General features: G+C 52.1%; 1 protein-coding gene across 1 annotated transcript in view; it reads left to right on the top strand.

The window, feature by feature from the left end:
* IGSF21 (immunoglobin superfamily member 21) overlaps positions 1-23802 on the top strand; it is a 236708-nt gene that overhangs the window by 139784 nt on the left and 73122 nt on the right. The window contains exon 3 of the mRNA XM_063107058.1: positions 22374-22495. Within this exon, the coding sequence (XP_062963128.1) occupies positions 22374-22495 (122 nt within the window). The remainder of the gene's footprint in view (positions 1-22373; positions 22496-23802) is intronic.

The raw sequence follows: 23802 nt of genomic DNA on the forward strand, positions 1-23802 counted from the left end.
TAGAGGGAGAGCAGGGAGAGGTTTGGAGAAGGAGGCCTCAGGCCCCTCTGTGAAGTTTGCAGAAAGAAGGGAGGAGGGAGGAAGGGAGAGGGAAGAGCAGGCCCTGCCGCTGCACCCTGTGACTTTCCTGGGACCGAGCACTCAGAGGCTACCGGCACCAGGCGGAGGCTCTGTTTAGGGGACTGCGCCTCGCTCCATCACTTATGTTGGAAGAGGTAATTCTCCAGCCCGAGTCCTCTAGAACAGGCTGCGGGATGGATGCAACAGCAGGCACTGGCCACATCCGGCCCACCACGCGGTTTTGTAAAGAAGATGTTATTTGAGAACAGCCCTGCTCACTCGCTCACCTCCTGTGTGCAAAGGCAGACTGAGTCGTTGCAACTGAGACTGTGTGGCCAGTAAGACTTCACATAGTTGCTCTCCAGCTGCTTACAGCAAACGTTTGCTGACCACTGCTTTAGAACGTGAGCACCATGAGAGCAGAGGTCTTTCTCGGTTTTACTCAGTGTCGTATCCCCCACACCTGAGACTGTGCCCAGAGGAGTGACCTGGCCTCTCCACCTTTCTCCCACTTGCGGACAACTCCAAATGTGTGCTGTCCCATCGTGGAGAAAAGAATCCTGTTTTGACCACACAAAACAACCCCCTTTGCTTTATTCTACTTTTTATTCTTCATTTTACAGATGAGAAAACAGAACTTTATGGGGTCAAAACGGGCAGCCTTTGTTTTCCAGACAGTTAGTGGCAGAGCCAGCCTTGGGACCCAGGTCTCCTGACCCATAGCGCAGGCCTCTTTCTGCTGGGCAGGTCGAATACACCCCCAAAGCTTCCTCCCCAGGATTGCCAGAGTGATCAGCTCTGAGGTTTTCTTCTTTGTGTTTGGTGGAAGATTCCCAGTTAGTGTAAGTAGTTTGAGGCTGTCGATGGGGGTGTCAGGGACTCCTGAGTCCCCGGGAAGTGAAACTGAAGCAGAGATTGGTCCTGAAGGACACCCGGCCCTTGATAAGGTGGGCAGTGGACGTGGGGGCCATGTTTTGGCTTGTCCCCCTCCAGTCCTGCTTCAGGTGGTCACCCACAGGCCTTGGGAGTGGAGGAGATCACTTGTCACAACTTGCAGAACAAAAGCCGGTTAGTTCCTCTGCAGAGCTAGAAACAGCTGGAAGTGCAGCAGGAATGAAACCTGTAGCTGGCCTCCCTCTTAGAGGGCTCCAGGGTAGGGGGCAAGGAAAGCAGCAGGCTGAACGACTGTCCCACAGGTCTATCCGGGTGGAATACAGTCCCACGTGTACCACCAAAGGTGGGAATCCTCCCCAGCCCTGTCCACGGCAGACTCTGTGCATTGAAACACATACAGGTTGTCTCATTCTTTGCAATAGCCCCGGGGCATTTTGTACAGTAAATCTTATGCCTGTATCAATTCAGGGCCATCTCTTCTCTGAGCTGCTCAATCATGCAGGAGCAAACGAGCTGTAAACAAACACGGCAGGCAGAGCGGGAGAGGAGCTGCTGTCTAAGGAGCAAGCATGGCCGAGCAGCTTTGCGGAGGCGGGGGTGACTGCAGCCTCTCACGGGCTCTGATGTCATCCCTGAGCAAGACAGGCTGCTGATGCTGAGGGGACTTGGGGACATCGGCCTGGGGCAGGCCTGGGACAAGTGTGATGCCTGAGGGATCGCTTGGACATTTGCCTGGGGCTTTGGGGTGACTGTGTGTCCCTCCTCAGTGGATGAGGAAAGATCCAGACAACCCTGATCTTGGACATGGGGACAGGATGCAAGTGCTTGGGGAGGACTTGCTGGAGCAGGAGGAGGAGGACTTGCTGGAAGAAGAGGGGGAGGACTTGCTGGAGCAGGAGGAGGAGGACTTGCTGGAGGAAGAGGGGGAGGACTTGCTGGAGCAGGAGGACGAGGACTTGCTAGAGGAAGAGGGGGAGGACTTGCTAGAAGAAGAGGGGGAGGACTTGCTGGAGGAAGAGGGGGAGGACTTGCTGGAGGAAGAGGGGGAGGACTTGATGGAAGAGGAGCAGCATCCCTGAATGAATAGTGAGGTCATGGGAAAGAGTTCACTGGAGACTCCCCTCAGCCTTGGCCTGAACACAAGGCCCCTTTTGGCCGGGAAGCTTCCTAAAGTCCAGAGTCTGCATCTCTTAGTGCCGAGGTTCATCTTCCACATCACACTGGGATCTCCATAACAGTCAGAACTGTGTCTTCACCATCAGTCTGATGATTCCTCAAGACTAGGGAGTGCGTATGTGCCATCAGACAAGCAGCTCCAGGAGGGCAGGTGCTGTATCTCCTCAGTCTGAGGATGTGTCTCCCACATCACTTTAGTACCAAAGAGAGTGCTTCCTTGCTCTCCACTGGTGATCCTGGGTCTTCCTCTCCCCACAGGGCCCATTGAGAGAGAGCAGAGGCTTCCAGGAAGGAAGGGCAGCCACTGAGTCAGCAGCTGCAATTGCTGTGTGACCTCAGGCAAGTCCCTTCCCCTCTCTGGGCTCAGTTTTTCTTCCATATATAAACCAAGAGGCTTTCAGCATTTTAGAAGCATCCTTCAGGTTCCCTGAACTCCAGCCACACACCCTCCTGAGGGACCTGCTTGTGGCCCCTGCACTGACCCCATCCTCCACCCTCATGCCTTCTCCCCTCCTCTAGGACCCGGGCTCCGAGGCTCTGAGGCTGAGCCAGGCAGTGTGTTTGCACTTATGCTGGCTGGAGGTGGCTTCATTCCCACTCTCTGTGCTCGCGACATTTCTGGTGGCTGAATTTCCAGCCCTGCAGGGAACCAAAATTAAGAGATTTCAAACACCCCTCCCACCCCCCATCCCTTCAGCCCTCAAAGCTCAGGGAACTGGCTCCTTTGCAGACCTCAATTAAACAAGGGAGCAAACAATTCTGAGATAGTCTTCCCACTCGGCCTGTCCCTCATAACTGTTTTCTTCCCAAGCCCCAGATGTTCTAGCAAGAATGAGCAGAGGGTGTAGGGGCACCCTGGATGACATGCCCCCAGAGGTTCTGCCTGCACTGGGCATCTAGTCCTTCTGTGTCATTCCTCTCCAGGGAAGCTGGGTGCAGAAGGTACCCTTTGTGCCATAACTCAGAGAGCAGATACATTAGCACACAGCTGGCACATAGTAGGTGTTCAACAGAGGCAGGCTCCCATCCCCATGGAGGGGGCCTGAAGCAGTGCCCACCATTAGCTAGAGACCAGATTTCTGCCCACAGCCATGGAGATTACATCAGCCACCATGGAAACAGGCCAGGCAAAGTGACAATGGGCTGCCTGCACTCTGAGCAGACCCCACTACTGGAGGGGGTAATCTTCAGCCTCCTTCCTGTCAGGGTCTATCAGAGATTTCAAAAGGAAAAATACTACCCAGACTGGTGCCATCGAAGCTGTCAATCACTCTCTCCCAAAGAGACAGCCCACATGTGCGATTTGATGCACTGGTAACATTTCTGCAAATTACACATCATTCTCCCCACCAAAGCCACACCTTTGACTGCTGGAATATTTACCTGACCATGCAAGTAATTTTCAGGCTTCACTTAGAGGGCCAGCGAGGCATGGAGGAAAGCAGAGATGGAATCGACTTTGGACAGCAGGCCCAAGAGAAGCTGAAATGTAGTGAGAAGGTGTCCTAACAGCCCAGACGAGCAAAGAGAGCTGGCTCCCCTGCCCTGCCTCGCAGAGCTAGGGACAGAGGAGGGGCTTTCGTGGGCTCTCTACCAAACATTGTCTAACTGTTGCTTGCATGCCTCTGATGCTGGGAAGCTCACCACCCACCATACACACCATTCCATCTGAGTGCCTCTGACGGTTGCCAAGTGCTGTCTTGACACCAGTGGAGTCTGTCTTATCATAACTTCAACCCATTAACCATCTCTTTGCTTCATGCATGACATAGAATTAGGGTGAGCAACTCATCCCAGCTTGCCCAGGACTTCTCCAGTTTTAGCATTGAAAAGTCCCACATCCAGGACTCCAGACACCCCAGAGAGGCAGGAAATGACTGGCCAATAGCAACTGTGGCTGGTCCCATCTCTAGAAGCAGCAGCTCGGTGGAGGACACCAGACTCAATCACTGGCTCAAACCCACCCATGCCAGCTCTCAGCTGGGCAGCCTCCGCCAAACCCCTAGCCTCTTCAGTTACACAGAGATCCCTCTGTCTCCTCTCAGGACTATGGAGAGACTTCAAGGAGATCATGTGTGGGAAACCCCAACACCATGGTGGCCCTTGGCAGGCCCTTGCTCAGTGAGTAGCTGGTGTCTTAAGAGGCTGGGGCAGCTCGCGGGTGTATTACAGGGCATCGGTGAGATGCAGGGCAACATGGCCAGGGCCACAGCCTGGGTTCCAAGCCTGCTCTGCTCCTCACTGGCTGTGAGACCCTGGGCCAGTCACTTCACCTCCCGAGGTCTTGGTCCCCTCATCTGTAAGGTGGGAATCATACTCGCCCTGACTCACAAGGTAGTGGGAGGATTCGGTGAGCGAAAGCACTTTAGGGCACCTAGCACAACGAGCAGGTCTCAGGAAATAGTGGCATCTCACTGCTGTCATTACTGCTCTCTGTGTCTTTATGTTGTTGCCAGTCCGGAGCCTGTGTGACCACGACAGCAATTCTTGCATTTTCCAGCTTCGGAATGAGTAGTTTGAGAGAACCTGGACCGCTCAGTGGGTTGAGCATATCCCCCTGCCCTGGGGCAGTGGTGGTGGGTTGGGGGCTTCTCAAGCCTCTCACAGTCTTGCCCACTGGACAAAAGAAGTATTTCAATTCAAAGCTGCACTGAAATCTGAAGATCCTCCAGCATCTTCTCCATTTAGCCTTCAGACATGCATTAAAACTCCTCAGATGACAGGGATATGTGGGAGGAAACAAGGAAACCACAAAAGGAATGGACCAGGAGCCCAGCCTCTGTCTGCTCCATGCCCAGGTGGGAGACTCTACCTTCCCCCACGACTGGAGGAGTCTCTGGCCAGGTTTCCCTGCCCACCTGGGCCCTGCAGTCCCTTCTTCACCAGCAGCCAGAGAGATCTTTTAAACACGTAAATCAGGTCAGGTTACTCCCCTGCTCAAGACCCACCAATGTCTTCCCATTGTGGTGAGAGTGATATCCAACCTCCTGGCACCAGCCTTTAAGGCCTATGTGATCTGATCCCAGGTAGCTCTTTGGACTGGCAGCCCAGCACTCTCCACCTTGCTCACTCCACTTCTGCCACCCCAGCCATCCTTCCCTTCCCTCAACACAGCAAGCTTCGACCCTCTCAGGCCCTAGCAGTTGCTCTGACCTCCACTTGGTATCTCTTCCTCCCATCTGCCCCCAGGCTGGCTCCTTATCATTCAGGTGTTAGAGAAGCCTCTTCTGGCCTTTGATCCCCGGGGCATTTTCTAGCCCCTCAGGCCGTTGTTTTGTTTTTGTTTTGCTTCGTAGCAATGATCTTCACTCTAAATCATCCTGTTCTTTAGCCTCCTAATTTGAGTGCATGTTCACTGTCTTAGTACAAAGCATGCTCCCTGACAGCAGGAGCCATGTCCCTTGTAAAGGCACAGAGTTGTGACTATTGACTGCCTTTTTATTGTCTCCTTGACACAACCCTGGGAAAGAGGCAGCAGTATCCCCATTTTGCAGACAAGCAGACTGAGGCTCCCAGAAGTTAAATGAATCATCTAAGTCTCTGTGATCAGTGGTCGAGCTGGGATTTGTACCCAAGATTGTCTGACTCCAAATGCTGCATTTTTCTTATTTTCTTTTTTTGACCACTCCACCTGAGAAGTTCTTATTCTCCAGGGACAAGAAAACAAAACACAGCCAGATCTATAATGAAAAGCAAATGAGATTTTTTTTTTTTTCTTTTGGTTGTAATAACACCAGTGTTCGTTCAAAGCCAGGTAAAGATTTTTTTTTAATATACTGGGTGATTTTTATTGGACAGTTTCTTTGTAATAGGAACCAACACTAGACTCTTCAATTTTCTCTCTCCCAGTGGAAATAAGCCAGTCCTCCTGCTGACCAGCTGGAGAGCGAGAGCTTCTGCACACCCCTTGTTGGGACCTGAGCTACGAGCTGCCCATACCACTCCTTAGGGCTCTGTTAAGAAACCAGTGCCTAACTAACTCTGGGTGTGGCTGAAATGGGCCGGGCTTGGGAGTTTGAATCCCAGCTCTGTCACTAGTCTGCTGCTGTGTGTCTTGGGGCAAGCTGCTCAGCCTCTCCTAGACACACCTACCAGGTTCACCTCAGAGATGATTTGGGCTCAAGAGGCCCAAACTGTAAATGTACAGCCATGCATTCGGGTGTTAGTTCAGTCATTTCTTTACCACATTATTGTGCTAGGCCTGGGGATAAACAGTGTTGAAGAAAATGGTCCCAGCCTCTTCTCTCCTGTAGTTTATAACCCAGTACTGTCTACAAAGCACTGTGAAGTACTTTACTACAAAGCCCCATGAAAGCTATACCACACCTTCTTGCTCGCCACCGTGGCCCCTGTGCCTAACACAGAGTTTGCCTGTTGGCTTGGGCTCAGTAAATAAATACATGCAGGTGCTAGTCAGGTTGAGGCAGAAAAGGAGCAACTAAACTCCCCCTGGAGATACGAGAAAAAGCTGTTGAGCTGAGTCACAAAGAATGAGCCCGAATCAGATAGGCAGACAAGAAAAAGAGGGCTTATAATCTAGACCCTGGGTCATAGGCCCATAGGCCATATCTGGCCCACCATCTGTTTGTGCAAATAAAGTTTTATTGGAACACAGTCACATTTATGGGTTGTCTACAGTTGCTTTCATGCTGTAACAGCAGAGTTGATTAGCTGCAACAAGATGCTGTATAGCCAGCAAATCCTAAAGTATTCACTATCTGATCCTTTACAGAAAAGTTTGCTGATCCCTGATCTAGACAAAGGAATCAGGCCAATGGAAGGCCCAGAGACTTCATCCTTGCTTGGAATTAGGACTGGCTACCTAATCTGTGTGGCCCAGTGAAAAATGAAAACAGGGACTCCAGTTCAAAAATGATTACAAATTTCAAATTTCAGCAGCAGAGCACTAAACCAAGTGCAAGGCCCTTAGCACAGGGCCTCGTGAAACTGAAGCTGGCACTGGGGCAAGTTGGAAGCTGCCCTCTTGCTCTTACCTGGAAAACTGCACTGGGAGTAGATTTCTGGGAGAAAATCTTGACCCAGGGCCAAACCTCTAGGAGGAGCAGCCTCAAACCTCCTCCCTGAGCAGAGGAGTTGGAGAATTTTCTTTCCTTTCTCTGCTCCCCACAACCTGGTTTTTGGAGCCTGGCTGTGATGAGAAGCAGAGACGGGCCCAGCTTTTTCCCTCTGGGAGCATCTTGGCGATCAGACATGATGCAGCCGTGGGAAGAAACATGACAGTTTAATGGGAACCTCTCTCTGACGATGCTGTTTGCCACATGCTCACCTGGAACTGTCTGATGAGGGGAGTGGTGGGGGAAGGGACCTCACTTTACCCAGCTATGGAACAACAAGACGAGGAGCAGGGGCTTCTGGAAACCTCCCAAGTTAGGTGGCTGGCCGGCCCCAGCCCCTTGGATTCTTGGACTAAAGTCTGTGTCATCTGTCCTTATGTTGGATGCTTTCCCTTGACCCTCCAGGCCCACTCTCACCCTCTCCAACCTTCTCTGTGCCCAGAGGCTGTCCTGTGTGGGTGGCATCAACGGGCTTCCTTGCCCACTGGCTTCCAGTTGTGTTTGGCTGATGGGAGGCCTCTGCCAGCAGATTGGAGGCCAGGTGGAGTTGCAGTCAAGGTCTTTATTCTCCAGCTCCTCCCTGCTGAGTCCCTGGGTTGCTCTACGCAAGCTCTTCTCAGTGGCATTCCCCTTCAGCTACTGCTTTCTCAGATGCAAGGAAACCTCCCACATTTTTGCCACCTGCCCTTTGCTCCTGGAAGTAGTAAGTTTCCACGGGTCACTGTCCTGTGCCTTGTTGGGATCCCTCAGCCCCACTCACACCTTTTAAAATAATCTTGCTATTGAAGTCTCCTCATTTACCATCTTTTATGGACCATCTGTTTCCTGCCGGACCCTGCCTGACACAACAATCTTCCCCCGGATCAAATACAGTTGCAATCAAATAGAGGCTCTTAACAATCTGATGCACCAGCACTTCCTGTGTGCAGGTGGGTGCTGAAGTAGAGCTCCATCTCGACGAGAGGTTGAATACTCTGCTCTGGCTGGATGATTCTAGTGCTTCACCTGGGGTCACTGGGTAGGTGGCAGCTGATCTGGTCTGCAGGGGTCAGGGCAGTTTGACCTACATACTTGCATGACAGGAGGGCTGGCTCAGGGAAGTCCCCCTCCCTCTCCACATGGTCTCTCCAGCACCATAGTCAGACTTCTTAGATGGCAGCTCAGGGATCTCAATGTACCTGTCCCCAGAGTCAGGAAGTAGAAGCTGCCAGCCTCTGAAATGTGGGCCTGGAAACTGGCATACTTCTGCCACTTCTGCCAATTGCATTAGTCAAAACAGTCACAGAACGTGCCCAGTTTCAAAGGAAGCCATCATAGACACACACACACACTCTCCCTGTCCCCCCCCCCCCCCCCCCCCCCCCCCGTCTCTCAACGTGGGAGTGTCAAAGACTGTGGCTCCATCTTTAATCAACCACACATCCCCTCCTCCAGTTATTAACACCTTCATCTGCTGAGGGCTGAGCCAAATTATCTGGGGCCAAATCCACCCTGCAGATTGTGTTAATTTGATCTACCCCGGGGGTTTTGTTTTTTAATTAAATGACTTTGAACCCACACAGACTCCCCATCTCAACACTGGTCCCACCACTTTCACTGTCTGCCATGTCTGCCAGAGGCACCTCCAAGGCTCTTGGGCCCATAACTTGGTGGTCCTGGATTAGCAGGTGCAAGGGACAGGCTGAAGGACCATGCACTAGGACACTATGCATACAAATAATCGAGGCTTTTCTGTAACTCAGCTCTCCCAGCCTTGTCCCTGTAAGGAAATGTTGGTCCAACAAATGCATAGGCCTTTCTGAAGGTCCCCAAGATAGTGTTGGGGAAAGAGCATGGGCTGGGAGACCCAGGAGCTGTATCCTTGTCACTGCACTGCTGTGTGGCCTGGGGCAGATCACCTGGCCTCCCTGGGCTGCAGCTTCTGCATCATGCAGGACAGAGGAAAGAGCATGGGTCTGCAGGGGTCACCCTGAGTCTGAGGCCCAGCTCCTACTGCTTGCCCTGGGCAGGTCACTTCATTGCTCTGGCCTCAGTTGCCTCCTCTGATAACTGGGGTCACATTGGGTATCCCACGAGGCTGTTGTGGGGATGAAATATGGTGATGTTCACAGAGCACCTGGTCCATAGCAGTCTCTGGTGACCATTCAGACATTCTGTGCCTGCAGGAAGCCTTCAGAGCCCAAGCTCAGCCCAGCCTGAGGCTCTGTCACCTCTGGGAGTGAGCACAGGGACTAACACATAGTAGGTGCTCAGGAAACTCTTGTTAAATTGAACTGACCCTTTGTCAAACAAAACAGCAGCAAGAGAAACAGAAACATACATCTATTTAAAAGAAAGAAAAAAAAAGGTACCAGAATGTTCTTAGCAGCTTCATGCATAGAAGAGCCAAACTGAAAACTGTCCAGGTGCCTATTAACGAGAGAACAGCTGAACAACCCATGATATCTCCTTGCAATGGAATAATACTCAGTAAAAATGAATACACTACAGGTACGCACACAACATGGGGGGCCTCAAAAATATGATGCTGGGAGAAAAGAGCCTTCACTAAAAACTAGGTACTGTATGATTCCATTTATATGAAATTCTAGAATAGGAAAAAAATCAGAATAATGGCTGCCTGGGGGAGAAACTGGACTGGGCAGGAGCAGAGAGAAGTTTCTGGAGTGCTAATGATTTTCTGCATCATGAGAGGAGTTTGGCTTACACAGCTGTCTGCATTTGTCTAAACTCCAAAAATCGAGTGGTGCACGTGAAATTTGTGCATTTCGTTGTGTGCAAATTTTCCCTCAAAAGAAAAATAATTATAAATAAATACTGAACTCTAAATAATGGTATTCATGCTGAAGGTTTAGGTAAAGTGTACTGTTGCCCGCAACTTACTTTGGAGTGCATCAAATTAATAAGGGTGGGTGGATGGACAGAGCTGGAGGAATAGGAGAGAGAGATGATAAACCAAACAGAGCCAAATTTTAATTGTGCAAGTTGGCAGAAGCTAGATGGGTGTCTGCTTTAAAATGCTTTACACTTTCCTGTGTATTTGGAAATATTCATAATCAAGTGTTGGGTGAATGAAACATAAGGCTATTGGGACCAAGCCTGGGGCTTGTCTTTGAGACTCAGTAGGTACATCTGTAGAATGCAGACAGCGCTACCCAGAAGGGTGTCTCTGGGATTAAAGGGAAGCCAGAAGCCATTGCACTGAATAAAGAGGAATCCATAGGGAACTGGCAGAAAGCAACCTTATGCTTTCTAAGCAAGCCTGATCCTGTCTGCTCATTTGGGTTTCAGCTTACATGTGGCTCCCTGAGACTGGCCACTCAATCGGATGTAGCCCACACCTCCTCCACCCATCACTCTATTTTAATTGTCTGCAGGGCCCTTCTCCCTATCTGATTTGTTTCTTCTATCTTCCTTAATTTGATTAACTGTCACCTCTAATTAGAATGTAGACTCTAGGAGAAGAGGGACTTTGTCTTGTTCATCGCTATATCCCTCACACCTAAAACACTCTCTGGCACATAGTAGGGGCACAACGAATCTCTGTTGGATGAAGGAATAAATTAATAGAGCTCAAGTGCAGAATTCTGCCCCCCAGCATTTGCCTATTGCTAACACCACTCCCCTGGGATAGCAGGAAAAAAACTTAGAGTTCAGCCATCTCCATCCCATTTAACAGATGAGGAAACTGAGGCCCAAAGAGAGAATGCAAATGTCCCAGCATCCACTGCCAGTCAGTGGCTGAGCAGAGATAGGGCTCTGGTCTCCTGGCTCCCAGCTCAGTATTTCTACTCTCCAGTTGGCTGCTGAGGCTCACAGTAATGTGCTCATCCCCAGGAGCAGCTGGCAGATAGACAGACAGACAGGCTTCACTAGACTGGGCTGCCCTCGCTGCCATGTGTTAATTACAGTGGGCAGGATATGCCAGCCTAGCAATGTTCGCTGGTCCACCCGCCCCTTGTTTAGCAGGTGGGCAGGCTGGCACAGGCCACCGATCTGCCACGGGTCTGCCGGCGGCTGATCATGCTGACACAGGCTCAATCGTCGGCAGTGCCTGCTGAGCATGGTGGGCCGGGCAGATTGGCACAGCGAGGTCCCTCCCCAAGGACTGCCAGCCCTTCCTGACTGCATCGGTCAGCCAGACTGGCACAAACTGGGCATCTGTCCTCATAATGAGACCTTGCTGGACACAACCTGTCTGCACAGGTGTGCTCCCTGACGGGCAGCCCAGGGGATGGCATGGGGACTGAGTGCTGAGTGTGACCACTGGGGGACATCGCAGGGGGTGTCACAGGCAGGAGATTTGGGCCAGAGCCTCACACACAGATACACAGATACTGGGATAAGATGGAACTCAGCCATACCCCCACCTCCCAACACCTGCTCAGCTGGCTTGTGGGATCCAAAAATCAAGTTTGCACCCTTGTCAGGGGGGCTGGAAAAATGGTCTCTTCTCTCTGACCCAAATGCCTCTTCACAAGTCCAGAGCAGTCTTGCCTCTAGATCTGCTGTACACACTGCAGCCAGGGAGATCTTTCTGACTCCGATGGAACCTGTCACTCCCCTGCCTGAAGCCTTCCATGGCTCCCTATCTCTCTCCAATAAAATAATAGCAATAATAATATCTACCGTGCTAAGCATTTTACAGCTAGTAATAACAACCCCTGCTAATAGAGAGTTCACTCCATGACCGGCCCCTTTCTAAGCACTTTACATGGAAGAGCCCAGTTCATCCCCAGCCACCCTAGGAGGTGCCACTACTGCTATCCCCATTTTATAGATGAAATTGAGACAGGGAGATATGAGATCTTTAATTGAACTTGAACTTAGGAGTCTGACTCCAGAGCCTAACCACTGCCAAACCCAGACTCCATGGTGTGAAGCAGGTTCTTCCACACAGCGTCCCCAGAGCCCACCCTGAACTCCCCAGCACCATCTTACCTTGCCTTGCCTTCTCCTCAATGCCTGGAGAGCCCTCCACTCTCCTCTGGTCTGCTCTGTAGCCTCTCCTCCATTCTCCAAGGTACAGCTTGGGGTGCCCTCTAGTGCAGGGCCTGCCCTGAGCCCCCCACACCAGCAGAGCTCACTGGCCCCCCACTCCTGCCATTTCCACCCATGTTGGGAGCCTGCCACCAGGCAAGCACCTGCTTGCTGATGTTTCTCTCTGTGATCCTTCCACTCCCTGTTCTGTGACCTCTGATGATCAGGACAGTGTCCAATGCACCCCTCTGTCTGCAGGTGTGGCCCCCAGGAGGTGCTGTATGAAGGAACAAATGCATGAATGAACAGGTGAATGAGTGAATGAACGAATGCATGGACAAATGAACAAGTGAATGAATGAATAAGAAGCTGATGTCACTTGAGTCAAAGGAGCACAGGCTGAGGGCAGGTAATGGAGAGGGGCCTTCAAGGGGATACAGGATGGGTGAATAAGTCCCTTCTCTCTCCTCCCACCTCCCGAGCACCCTCCCTTCCAGAACAATACAGGACAAGGCTTTAGCTATACTGGGAAAGAGCCCTCTTGGCCCCTCTCTTGGGTTTCCAAGAGGGGAAGATACAGCAAGGAGCTGGACGTGAATATCCCAGGTGCCATATCTGTTCAGCACTCCATAGTGCACCTCAGTTTTGGGTCTCTGGACTTCAAACATCTGGATTTTGGGGTGTGGTATAAAGAAGATGTGATTTGGAGCTAAGGGCCTGGCTCCCAGCCCTGCCCCCTCCTCCCTGTATCACCCAGGGCTTGCCCCTCCCTTCTGTGGACCTTGGCTTTGCCTTCTGTAAAGTTTGGGGTCTAGATGGGATGGTCACTCCTACTCTGAGTGGCTGGGCCTCCCAGGGCACTGAGGGTCTGTCAGTTGATGGCCACTGGAGAAAGCTGCAGAGAGACCCTGGTGAGGGGTGGTCCTGGGGGTTCAATGCAGCATCTCCTGATTGTGGTCCTGGAAGCTGCATCCAACTTACTGGATGAGGCTTGTTTAAAATGCAAAATCCTCCACCTAGGACTCACTGAATTTGAACCTCCTGAGTGGGCTTCCAGGAAAAATGACATTTCAAACCCCACTCCCACTCCCACTCTGGCCCCAGTGGTTCTGCTGTGCACTGAAGTTTGAATGTCTAGCATCTCTTGGGTCCTTCCTCTCTCTCCTGCTTCTTGCCTGCTGGTCCCTGCAGCATGGAGTGGGGGAAAGGTGCACAGGGGATGAGGAGGGAGGACTCAGAGCATCCAAGTTTGTGTCTGGTGGAGTTTGGGGCTCAGGTGGTTGGGTCATGGCCATGGCCTTTGCATTCAACTGACGGGAGCCTGCCTGGGCTTGGGAGATGGCAAGGGGCAGGGTTGGCATGACATTATCTCCCACCTGGTAGCTGCAGCCTGGCATTTATCAGAAACTCAGCCCCCTCCGTCACCACACACACATGCTGGCCCACAGCAGGGAGCAGGGATATAGACTGGGCTTACAGCAGTGGGTGCAGACATCGAGTGTACACATATGCTGTGAATCCACAAACTGATACATAACCCTGAACACGCATGCACACGCTCTCTTTTACACTCCCCTAAGCCCTCCTGGTCTTCCCCACAAACATACATTCTCCTCCTTACTTTGCTTTACACACATACACTTGCACCCCTGTATGCAGCCCAGAAGCACACCGATCTGTACCCTCGTAACTACTGACACATACATGCACACTCACTCCCTCCTTGAACACAGGCTTGCTTGCTGCAGCTCCTGGGGCTCACACTAGGCACACAACTCCTCACACGTGCAGGAGCACCTGTCCATGTGTGGTGTGTGGGGCCTACACGGAAGCTGGCAGCCGCTCTCCTGCCTGCTATGCTCGCCGCCCCCCCAGGCCCCATCCCTGAGCTGCTGTCTGCCATCACACAGTAACCAGATGAGACAAGGCAATTTATGACACCAGCTGTCTTTGTCAAAACCGGATCTCCCACACACACCAGGGGAAGCCAATTACCTCAAGCCCAGCCCTGCCAGAAACCGGGACTCACAAGGGAGACAGAGCAGGGGTGGAATCCGGCCACCCAGAGAGGTGGGTGGTGTCTGACTTAAGGATCTCCCCCTCTCTCATCCTTGGGAATCTGGCATCGTCCTCCCCCGATGCCACTGGAGAGGGCCAAGTGGGCCCTGCTGTCCCTGTGGCTGCTCCTCTGGCTCAGCTCCCAGGCCTCAGAGCTGCAGGAGCAGTTTCATGGTAGAGAACAGGTGGGCAGGGAGGTTTAGGGGAAAAGTGGCCCAGGTCGCCATGGCAACAAGAAGACAGAAACCCTGTCCCCTCCCCCCACACAGCAGGCCATCAGGTGGCTGTATCATCGTCCCCTGCTTCCTCTCCACCTTCACTTTTCTCATCCCCCCCCCCGACCCGAGCGTCCCTGCCCAGGTTTCCCTCTGCTCGAAATACCCACTCCCTTCCTTGCACTTTACCCCAAAACTTAATCCAACTGCCTGAGCCACTTCCTGTCTGGACTTTGGAATCAGACCGAGGTTCAAATCTCTGCTTCAGCATTTACCAGCTGGGCAGTCTGGGCACATGGCATCCCTTCTCTGGCCACAGTTTTTGCATCTATATAAAAAAAAAAGATGCTCATTTCTATAAAAAATATTAAGTGAGAGTTCTCTAGGTATCAGGCTCTGTTCTAGGAGATGGGGACACAGCATTGAACACAAGTTCCAGCTCTCCTGGGCTCCAGGCTCTTCGGGAGGAGTCAGAAAGCACTCATTTCAGAAACTGGAGGGAGGCGAGTGTCTTCTCTGCCCTCACCCGCTAGGTCCACAGCTATGTTCCTAGCATCAAGCACAGCTCATGGAAGGAGCTCAATGATACATGAACTCACAAGTGCACCAGGAGCTGGAGCCCCAGCCTTGGGGCTGCCTTGAGCTCAGTACGCCCTTTATGAAGCTTGGTTGATCTGGTGCCATCTTTGTGCCAGGCCTTGGAGGGAGCTTTCTCAGCATGATTCCTGAGTGTCTGGGATGGGTACTGGTTCGCTTGAGTAGACTAGGAGTCCATTCCCTCACTCACTGACTTGTTTATTCGTCCTAAAAACACACATTAACATTAAGGACATACTATGCTCCGGTCCCCATGCTGGGCATGCAGGGTTGAGTATGATGGGCAAGGGACTTCTAAGTGACAGTTGTGTGGCAGAAGTTTCTAAATATGCTCATCTTCACCTTCCACAATCTAGGAACAGAGTAGTAAATTCACATTAATAGTAATGTCTGCTTCCATATTCATTTTACATGATGCTTTCACCTATATTCATTCCTTTTAGTATTTTTAACCACTCTGGGGCATAAGTTTGATTGACACCCCTCCTTTTGCAGATGAGGAAACTGAGGATCAGAGACCATCGGTGACTTGGCTGAGAACCCAGAGCCAGAGAATGAAGTACCCACAGTAGAACTGAGCCAACACTCATCACTTGCATTAGCTAATTTAATGCCCTTCCTTCCAACAACCCTGTAAGGCAGGCATCCCTCTTGCCCACCCACAGCCAGGGAGCGTGTCTTGCCCATGCTGGGATTTGAACCTGGGCTGGGCTCACTCAAGATCCCCGGCACATCTACCTCTCTGTGTCTAATCAGTTCATTAAAGCCTTCCTTGCAAATGCTCCTTCTCACTGCCTGAACACAGAGACCTCAGCTGCTCCATTTCCAGGAGAGCAAATTCCTTCCTGGCTGGAGAGGAGTTGGGATATTGTAGGCAGGCAATTTAAACAGCTCCGGCAAAATACACCAGCAGTTTTCACTCTCTGCCACTATTACACTTTCCAGCCGCGGCAGGATTGGCCCATAAGTGGGATATCAAGTTTATTACAGCTATTTCCAACCTGTAATTGGTTTTGTGGAACACAAAGAGAAGGAGGTTGGGGGGATAAGGGGAGGTGATTTTCTACCCCTCCCCCGCTTTTTTTCTTTTCCAGGGATGGCACCCGGGGACGTTGGTAAGGCAGCTGAAGTTGAAGTCTTATTTGTTTTTTAAATTAAAAGCCCTGGCCAGCAGGCTCTCACACTGCTGGCTGGACTAAGTCCATTAACACACTTTAGTGGCCCCACTTGAAAGGCAACCTGGCCTGGCTGCAGCCAGATTTGCTGGTGGGGGGGCAGTCGGGACCCCAGGATGCGGTCCGACAGCCTTAGAGGCATGGGAAGCCACAGTCTCTAGAGCTGGCTGTTCCAGAATCAGAACATTGTGGGCATTCAGGGTAGGAAGGGTCCTCAGAGGTCACCATGCCCTCTGTGGAACATTTAGAGAAACCGAGGCCCAGAGAGGAGAGTAGTGCATAGATAGACAACCTGTGGGACTTAGAACTCAGTTTCCCCCTCTCAGAAACTTCTACACAGTGTAGCTGGTCAGTTAGGGAATTCATAGCAGAAATGCTGACAGGATGGGGAGGAAAAGAGCCACCCATCCTTAAGCACCTATTATGATCTGCTGACATCCTCAGGGTCTGCCCACCCTGACACCCTTCCTACTTTGGACTTAAGTAAAAGTAAACAGCAGCTAATATACGTTGAACACTTTCTCTTAAAATTACATGAGTTGATGTTTGCAAACAATGCCCGTCACACGTCAAGCACTCAGTGCATGCTGGCTATCATTATTTCTGTCACTGTTATTATTGCCTTGTGCTGAGTCATCCATGGGCTCTCTGTGCATGACTCTTATGCACTGAAATCTCACACAAGTGCCTCACAGGTAGGTGTGATGGTTCCCATTTTGCAGATGAGGAAACTGAAGCATGGAGACCTCTCCAAGGTCACACAGCAATAAACTAAGAGTGGCAGAGCTGGCATCTGAATCTTGGGCTGTGCAACCCTTAAAAGCCTCTGTACATTCCACTCTACCAGGCTTCCCCACCCCCTCAACCTCAAAATATGTCCCTTACTCCTCTCTTGTCGACTATCTGCAAAATGTGAGTGCTGACTCATGTCTCCTGGGATAGTTAGTTTTTTCAACAACCTTTTGTGTGTCAGACACTGTGCTAGGCACTGGGACACAGTTCCTGGAGCGCACGGTCCCAAGAATCCAATGATGTGATGGAGCTGAGGGCTGGTGGACACTGTAAGCCCTGTGTAGATGCTGGTTAGGACTCGGATTCTTTTGCATCACCATGTGCATAGCCTCTTCGTCTGGTCAGGGTGCGCCCTTGGCATGATTAGGATGATTTCTTGTACAGGATAGTGTTAGTGCTGGGACCTCTGAGAAAGAACAACTCTGCTGGTTTCTTTTGGAGCAGTACCTCCTCCATAGTCTGAGGCCACTCACTGTCCCAGCTGGGCCAGGCTGCTCCTACCAGACAGCCCCAGACAGATGGGGTCTACATAGCAGGCTGTCAGTCTATATTGCAGAGCAGCAAGAGTGTTTTCCCCGTTCTTCCTGGTATTCCCAGTGCCTGGCACATGGTAAGGACTCAAATCATTCATTTGTTTCTTCATTCATTCATCCAACAGATATTTATCGAGTGTGTACTTTGTGCTGAACTCTTGGCACAGAGCAATGAACAGGATAGATAAAGACCTTGCCCTCATGGAGCTTATGTTCTAGGATTAGCTCATATTCAAGGGCCTATTTATTTATTCAATAAAAATCTGTTGGCCATGAATGAATGAAATCATTCTGTTCAGAAGTGCCTCTCTCTGGGGCCTTAGAGGCACGAAAAACCCACATCCTCAGGGTTGGCTCACCTTGTCTGTACCTTGTCTGCCCATCAGCTTTGCATTTGTCTGTCTGCCCTGGCCTGGGAGTCCCTCCCCACCAGTGGGAGTGTCTCAGAGCCCCTGAGACCCGTCCATTTCCAGGTACTTGCTCAGACCATCCTTGGCTCTGCTTGGGGGCTGCTCTAATGACTCCTAGCAAGGTCCAGGGCCCTGCTTTCCCTCTGGCATTCTGGCACCTCCCACCTGCCTCCCTCTCTGGTATGGGCCCCCTTCTTTCATTCACTGACTTTCTGCATCCTCTGGCTTTTCAGCAAGAGACATTCTGCTCTTCACTCCTAGCCCTGGAAGGTGGGGAGGGACACAGAAAAAGAGAGTAACAGAAATCAAGAATTTGACTGGAGGTGGAGGAAATCGATCTTACTCCATGCTCAAAAGCCCCCCATAGGCAGGAAGAACTAACCTAGGACTAAGCACTCTGAAAAGGGCCCATCTCCTCCAGGTAGCCTTTCATGATCACCCCTCCCTCCAAAGGAATTCTGGGCTCCTCCATGAGCACATTGGGGAACATTTGGTAAATACCTCTTGCTACGGCTGCTGTCTTGCTGATGCTGATCTCTCAGCTAATTGTGTGCCTGTACCTCCTCCACCAGACCATGAATAAGGTCACAATGAGCTGCCACCACCACTTGTGAAATTCGTTTCCTTCTCTCCCATTGGGCCTAGAACTGTGCCTGTAGGTCTCACGCCTGGGGAAATATTTCTAGAATTAAAGGGAAGGTGTCTTCCAGCACACCCTCAACCTAACACCCCCCACACCATCTGCCCACAGCCTGCAATAATACCCCACTCCCACCCAGCTCTGTCTTGGCACCTCTAACCAGGAACTACAGCATAACTTCCTTGCAAATAGCCACTTGCCACTGGCCTGGGATCTGAGAGTGTGCGAGCTGAGGGTGCCCAAGTCTCCTTTTTCCTTTACCTTCCCTGAGGCAGCAGGAGCTGCAGTGAACTGGGATGGAGAACCTGCCCTCCAGATCTCGTCATCCCAGAACTGAGATAAGCCCTTGTCTCCGGCTGCCTGAGGCAGCTTTAACAGAGGTGAATTATTTACTCCTCAGGCTGACAGTGAGGCCCTAGACACAGACCCAGAGAAAAAAAGATGTAAATAAAACCAAAGGAAAAGCTAGGCTCGTCCTTGAAACTCCCCTGTCCCTCAGCCTGAAACAGCGATTTACGGCTCAGATAATCCTTCCATGCTTTATCTGGGGTGTGCGGGTATGTGTGTACGTGTGGGGTGCGGGTGTATTTTCCTAGTAATAAAACCCTCAGTCTCGGCGAATAAATTTGAGGAGACAGTTTTACTGACAGATTTTTTCTCCTTTGTGTAATAAAAAAAATGGAGTGAAATTTGAGATTGGGACGATCAGGGCTGCTGCATTTTAGGAGGAGATAAAAAAGCAGTACCTGAAGGCAGGCGAGGCCTGAGACGGCTGCGAGTTAAACGGGCAGGATGACTTTCCCACTTCTGCCTGGGGCACTTAGTTCTCCCCAGCCTTTTCTGGCCTGGTGGGATGCGGTGGGAGGGAACCCTGGTCTGGGAGCCAGAGGTTTGCCCAGAACCCAGTGTGGGACCTCAGCCGAATCACTTTGCCTCCCCAAGCCTCAGTTTCTTCATCTGCAAAATGGGGAGATTACTGTCTACTCTGCTCACTTCCAGGGACATCGTGCAGCCACGCAGTATGATTGCCTTAAAGCAGGGCTTCTCAACTCTTGACATTTGGGGCCAGGTGATTCTTTGGGGGACTGTCCCGTGCATCATAGGTAAGATGGCCAGAATCATCTCTGATCTCTATTGGCTAGATGTCAATACCAAATCGCACCCCTGCCCAGTTGTGACAACTAAAAATGTCTCCAGAGGTTGCCAAATGTCCCCTGGGGGGGAGGGTGGACAAAATCATCCAACAATTGAAGGCCCTGGTTTAAAGGTATTTTGGTGGTGCTAAAAGGCCAAATGAATGTAGAGGGGATGGGAAGGAGAGTGCATTGCAGGAAGAAAAGCCCATGTGGAAGGGCCTCTGGAGAGTCCTCGGGCTGCCGCCCAAGGCTGGGATATCGAGAAGTGCAAAGGTGGAAGCTCTGATCCCAAGGGTGGCCAAGCCACCTATGGCCTCTTCCTCACCCTGGACTCCAAGGTGTGTGTTGAGCCAGATGCAGTCAGCTAGAGGGGCCTTCTGCTGGGTTATGACATCGGACGTAGAATCAAACCAGGGGCGATCAGGAGTAGGTGTCTTTCTTGGGGTGAGTGCGGTGTAGATCCCAGTAGGAGAGAGGAGTCAGCCGTCCTCCTCTTCCTCATCTTCTGGTTGGTTCTTTCTTTCACTCTTGTGTTTCGGAAGCTGGGCCCTCTGCTGCAGAAGAGGGAAGGTGAGAGGCCAGGGCTCCCTGCCCTCCGACTGCACAGATGCACAGTCAAAAAGCACCAAGCCCGCAGAGGGGAGACGAGAGACGTGTATCAGCGTGGATAGGCCCCGAGGAAAGACAAGAGGGGTGTGAGCTTAGCGAGGGGTAAGGAGCAGCCGTGCAGTGGGAAGTCCCACCACTGATCCCCCTCAGGTCCCGGGAGCTTGTGAACGCCCCATCATCGTTCTAACCAACCCTGGTACTGATAGCAGCCTCCTTACTTTACAGAGCTTGAGGTCTAGGGTGGGTGACCAATACAGATCTGGCCGGTGCCTGGCACACGGCTGGCACTCAATAAATGCTGGCTAGATTACATCGAGTCTGTGTCCCCTAAACCAGTAGCAATACCACCTAGGCCAGACAAATATGGTCCAAGTCAGCTTGGGTGCAGATGTGCCCACAGGCCAGTCCTCCCAGGCAGGGGACAGTTCTAAGCTCTCATCCCTGCCTTTGCCTGGAGAAGCTGCTTTCAGCATCCCCCCACCCCAGCCCCTTGGAGAAACCCCGTCCCTGGCCGCCACCCTCCCAGGCCCCTGCCTCCACCACGCAGAGCCGCAGGGAGTTAATTCCACTTCTCCAGGCTCAGGCATGAGGCCTCCCCGTTGCAGGCTGTTAGCGCGGAGCCCAGCTGAGCGGCGAGAGGCTGCAGGCTCCTAGTCTATAATAGAGTTGCTGAGACAAGCGGAAAACTGCAGCCAAGTAAACAGATAAATAATTGAAACAGTGACAACACATACCTTGCTGCTTTGTGGAGTAACACTTTCATTAGTGCGAGGCAGCGCAGGCGGGGGCATGCGGGTGGCGGCTGGGAGCCGGGACACTAGGGTTTGGGCTTTTCATCCGCTGTGAACAGCGGGACACTGAGCAGCCTTTGTCTTCCAGCGACAGCTTTATTATCACCTCCTGAGGTCCCCTGCCTTCTCTGGGTCTCCATGTTCCTAGATGAAATGGGGATTTCAAGATCTTCTCCTGGCATATCCCAAGGGCAGCCAGAGGAGAGCAAGTGCCCCACACTGTCCCCTTCGCTCCATCCCCCTGTCAGTAGGTTGGGTTTCCCCACCTCCTCCTTGGTCCCTGCTCACTCCAAGGCCAGAAGTAGCTTGTAAATAAAATCTGAACTTGACCCTCCTTGACCATCGTCTTCAGGAAGAAGTCGAAGTCCTTTGCCCTCCGTCCCTCCACGATCTGGGCCATGTTGTCCCCAGAGTCTTCTCTTCCACCTGCTCTCTGGTCCAGGCGCTCTGAACGCAGTGCGCTTCCACGAGCGTGCACTGTTCTCTTCTGCCTGGGGCCTTTGCTCCTGCTGTTCCCTCTGCCTGGAGAGCACTCTCCCTTTTGCCAGGCTGGCTCCTACTTGTTCGTTCAGAAGGCAACCTAGACATTACTTCCTCCAGGAAGTCCTCTGTGACTACTCTGTCCCCAGGATGGGGGCTGTCCCTCCTCTGGCCTCCCCCGCCATTCTGGGCTTGCCTTTCTGAGGATGTATCAGAAATTGTAAGTGAGCTTGTTTGTCTCTGCTTGAGGTCTTTGCACTGTGACTGTCCCCAGGCCCCCAGTTCCCCTCTCCTCTTTCTATCCAGCCTGCTCCTCGCTTCCCGCTCTCCTCAGGCCAAGGAAGGCTTTGAGATCAGGCTGTGACCCTGTGCTGATTCTGCAAAACACATTCGCACTCTCTGGTCCTGTCTGCGGCTCCGCAAGCTGTGCTGGTCACGAGCTTTGCAAGGCAGACCAGTGACAGGAGTGGGATTGTGTGTGCATGGGAGAGCCATTGGGAAGAGCCAGTTGTGCTCCTTTCTGGCTGTGAGACCTCGGGAAGTCGCTTCACTTCAGAGCCTCATTTTACACATCAGTAAAGTGGGGATGACCACCCTCTCCGCCATGGGAGGGTTCTAGTGATGACTGAGAGGTTTCTCCAGGAGCACTGTGGAGTGGGCTCCCTGGCCTGCGTCTTCCCAGTGTCCCGGGGGAAAGGGAGGCCAGGGCTGGCTGAGTGCTCACCTGTGGCTGCCTCTGTGCTCTGTGGCAGGTGATGGATGGCGGCACCATTAAGCAGAAGATCTTCACCTTCGATGCCATGTTCTCTACCAACTACTCACACATGGAGAACTACCGCAAGCGCGAGGACCTGGTGTACCAATCCACCGTGAGGTGAGGTGAGGGCCTGGGCGGGGCCTGGGCGGGGCCAGGAGGGACACTTTCCGTCCCTTCCACATCAATCCTTTGGTGCTCTTGGGGGAAGATCACCCTCCACAGGCTTGGAAGGCGGACCTGGGGGCTTGGCTTGTGGGAGTGGGACCCGCTCCCTCGAGGGACACCCCCTGGAGGGAAGAGGCAGGAAGGAGTCAGACCACAGCTCCTGCCTTGGCCTCCTCAGCCAACTCCTCCACCTGTCCTGCAAGGTGGGTTTCCCAAACCCCATTTCCAGCTGAGGACACTGAGGCCCAGAGAGGGTGAGCAATGTGCCTAAAGTCACATAGCCAGGAATGACAGAGCTGAGCAGTGAACCAGCTCTGCCTGGCTCGGACGTCCATGCAACATGGTCTACTGTTTCCCGTGGGTTCAAAGGCCAGAGGGCCCCAAACTTGGGAAGGAAAACAGACTCCAAACAACAGAACTCCCAGGTCAGAAGATGGAGGGTGGGGAAGGAGTCCTTGAGGACAGAGATGCTTAATATTTCTACCCAGAAGCAGCAGAATCAATTAGATCCCATTCCAGGGCCTGCCGTTTTCTAAGTGTGTGGCTGCCCACAGCTCCACCCCTCTCACACACAAACTCCCCCAAACACCCCATCCTATTTTATTCCTCTGACCCTCAAAACACATTGATTTCTCTTCTCAGAGGGGCTTTCTCCCTTTGTCACCTAGTAAATTCCTCAGCTTTCAAAACCCCACTCAAGCAGGTCCACCTACACAGCACCCCTTTAGACCACCCCTCACCCTAGCAGAACTGATGCCCCTCCAGCACCCACCCCTGGAGTGAGAGGGGGTTCCGCTGCATTAATGGAGAACAGCATCTCACTGGCACTGCGTGCACAAGTTTGCACAACTCACACACACAAACTCTTCACACCATGCAGCCAGATGCTTTGCCCAGTGCCCAGCTAGAATGTGGCAGTTTGCTCCAGAGCTGGAGGATGAGCAGCTGCACTGGGCACCCTGAGAAGTGCTGCCACAGACATGAGCCCGTGTGGTACGCTCCATGGCACTGTGCTTTGGGGGTAGCCGTCACATCCCAGTTACTGCCTGATGCTGTGCTGTCTTTACACTCAGAGCCCCAAGGTGGGTGAAGCCCCACTCTGCAACGTGGGTTGGTCCATCTCTCTGTGACCACAAGCTTCAGGAGGACAAGCACAGGTTCCCCTCCACCTTGTATCCCCAGCTCTCAGCCCAAGGCCTGGCACACAGTAGGTGCACGATGAAATTAGCAAAATGAGTGGATGACCCTGGGTCATCCTG

The sequence above is a fragment of the Cynocephalus volans genome, chromosome 8 (assembly GCF_027409185.1).
Source record: "Cynocephalus volans isolate mCynVol1 chromosome 8, mCynVol1.pri, whole genome shotgun sequence".
NCBI classification, from domain to species: Eukaryota; Metazoa; Chordata; class Mammalia; order Dermoptera; family Cynocephalidae; genus Cynocephalus; species Cynocephalus volans.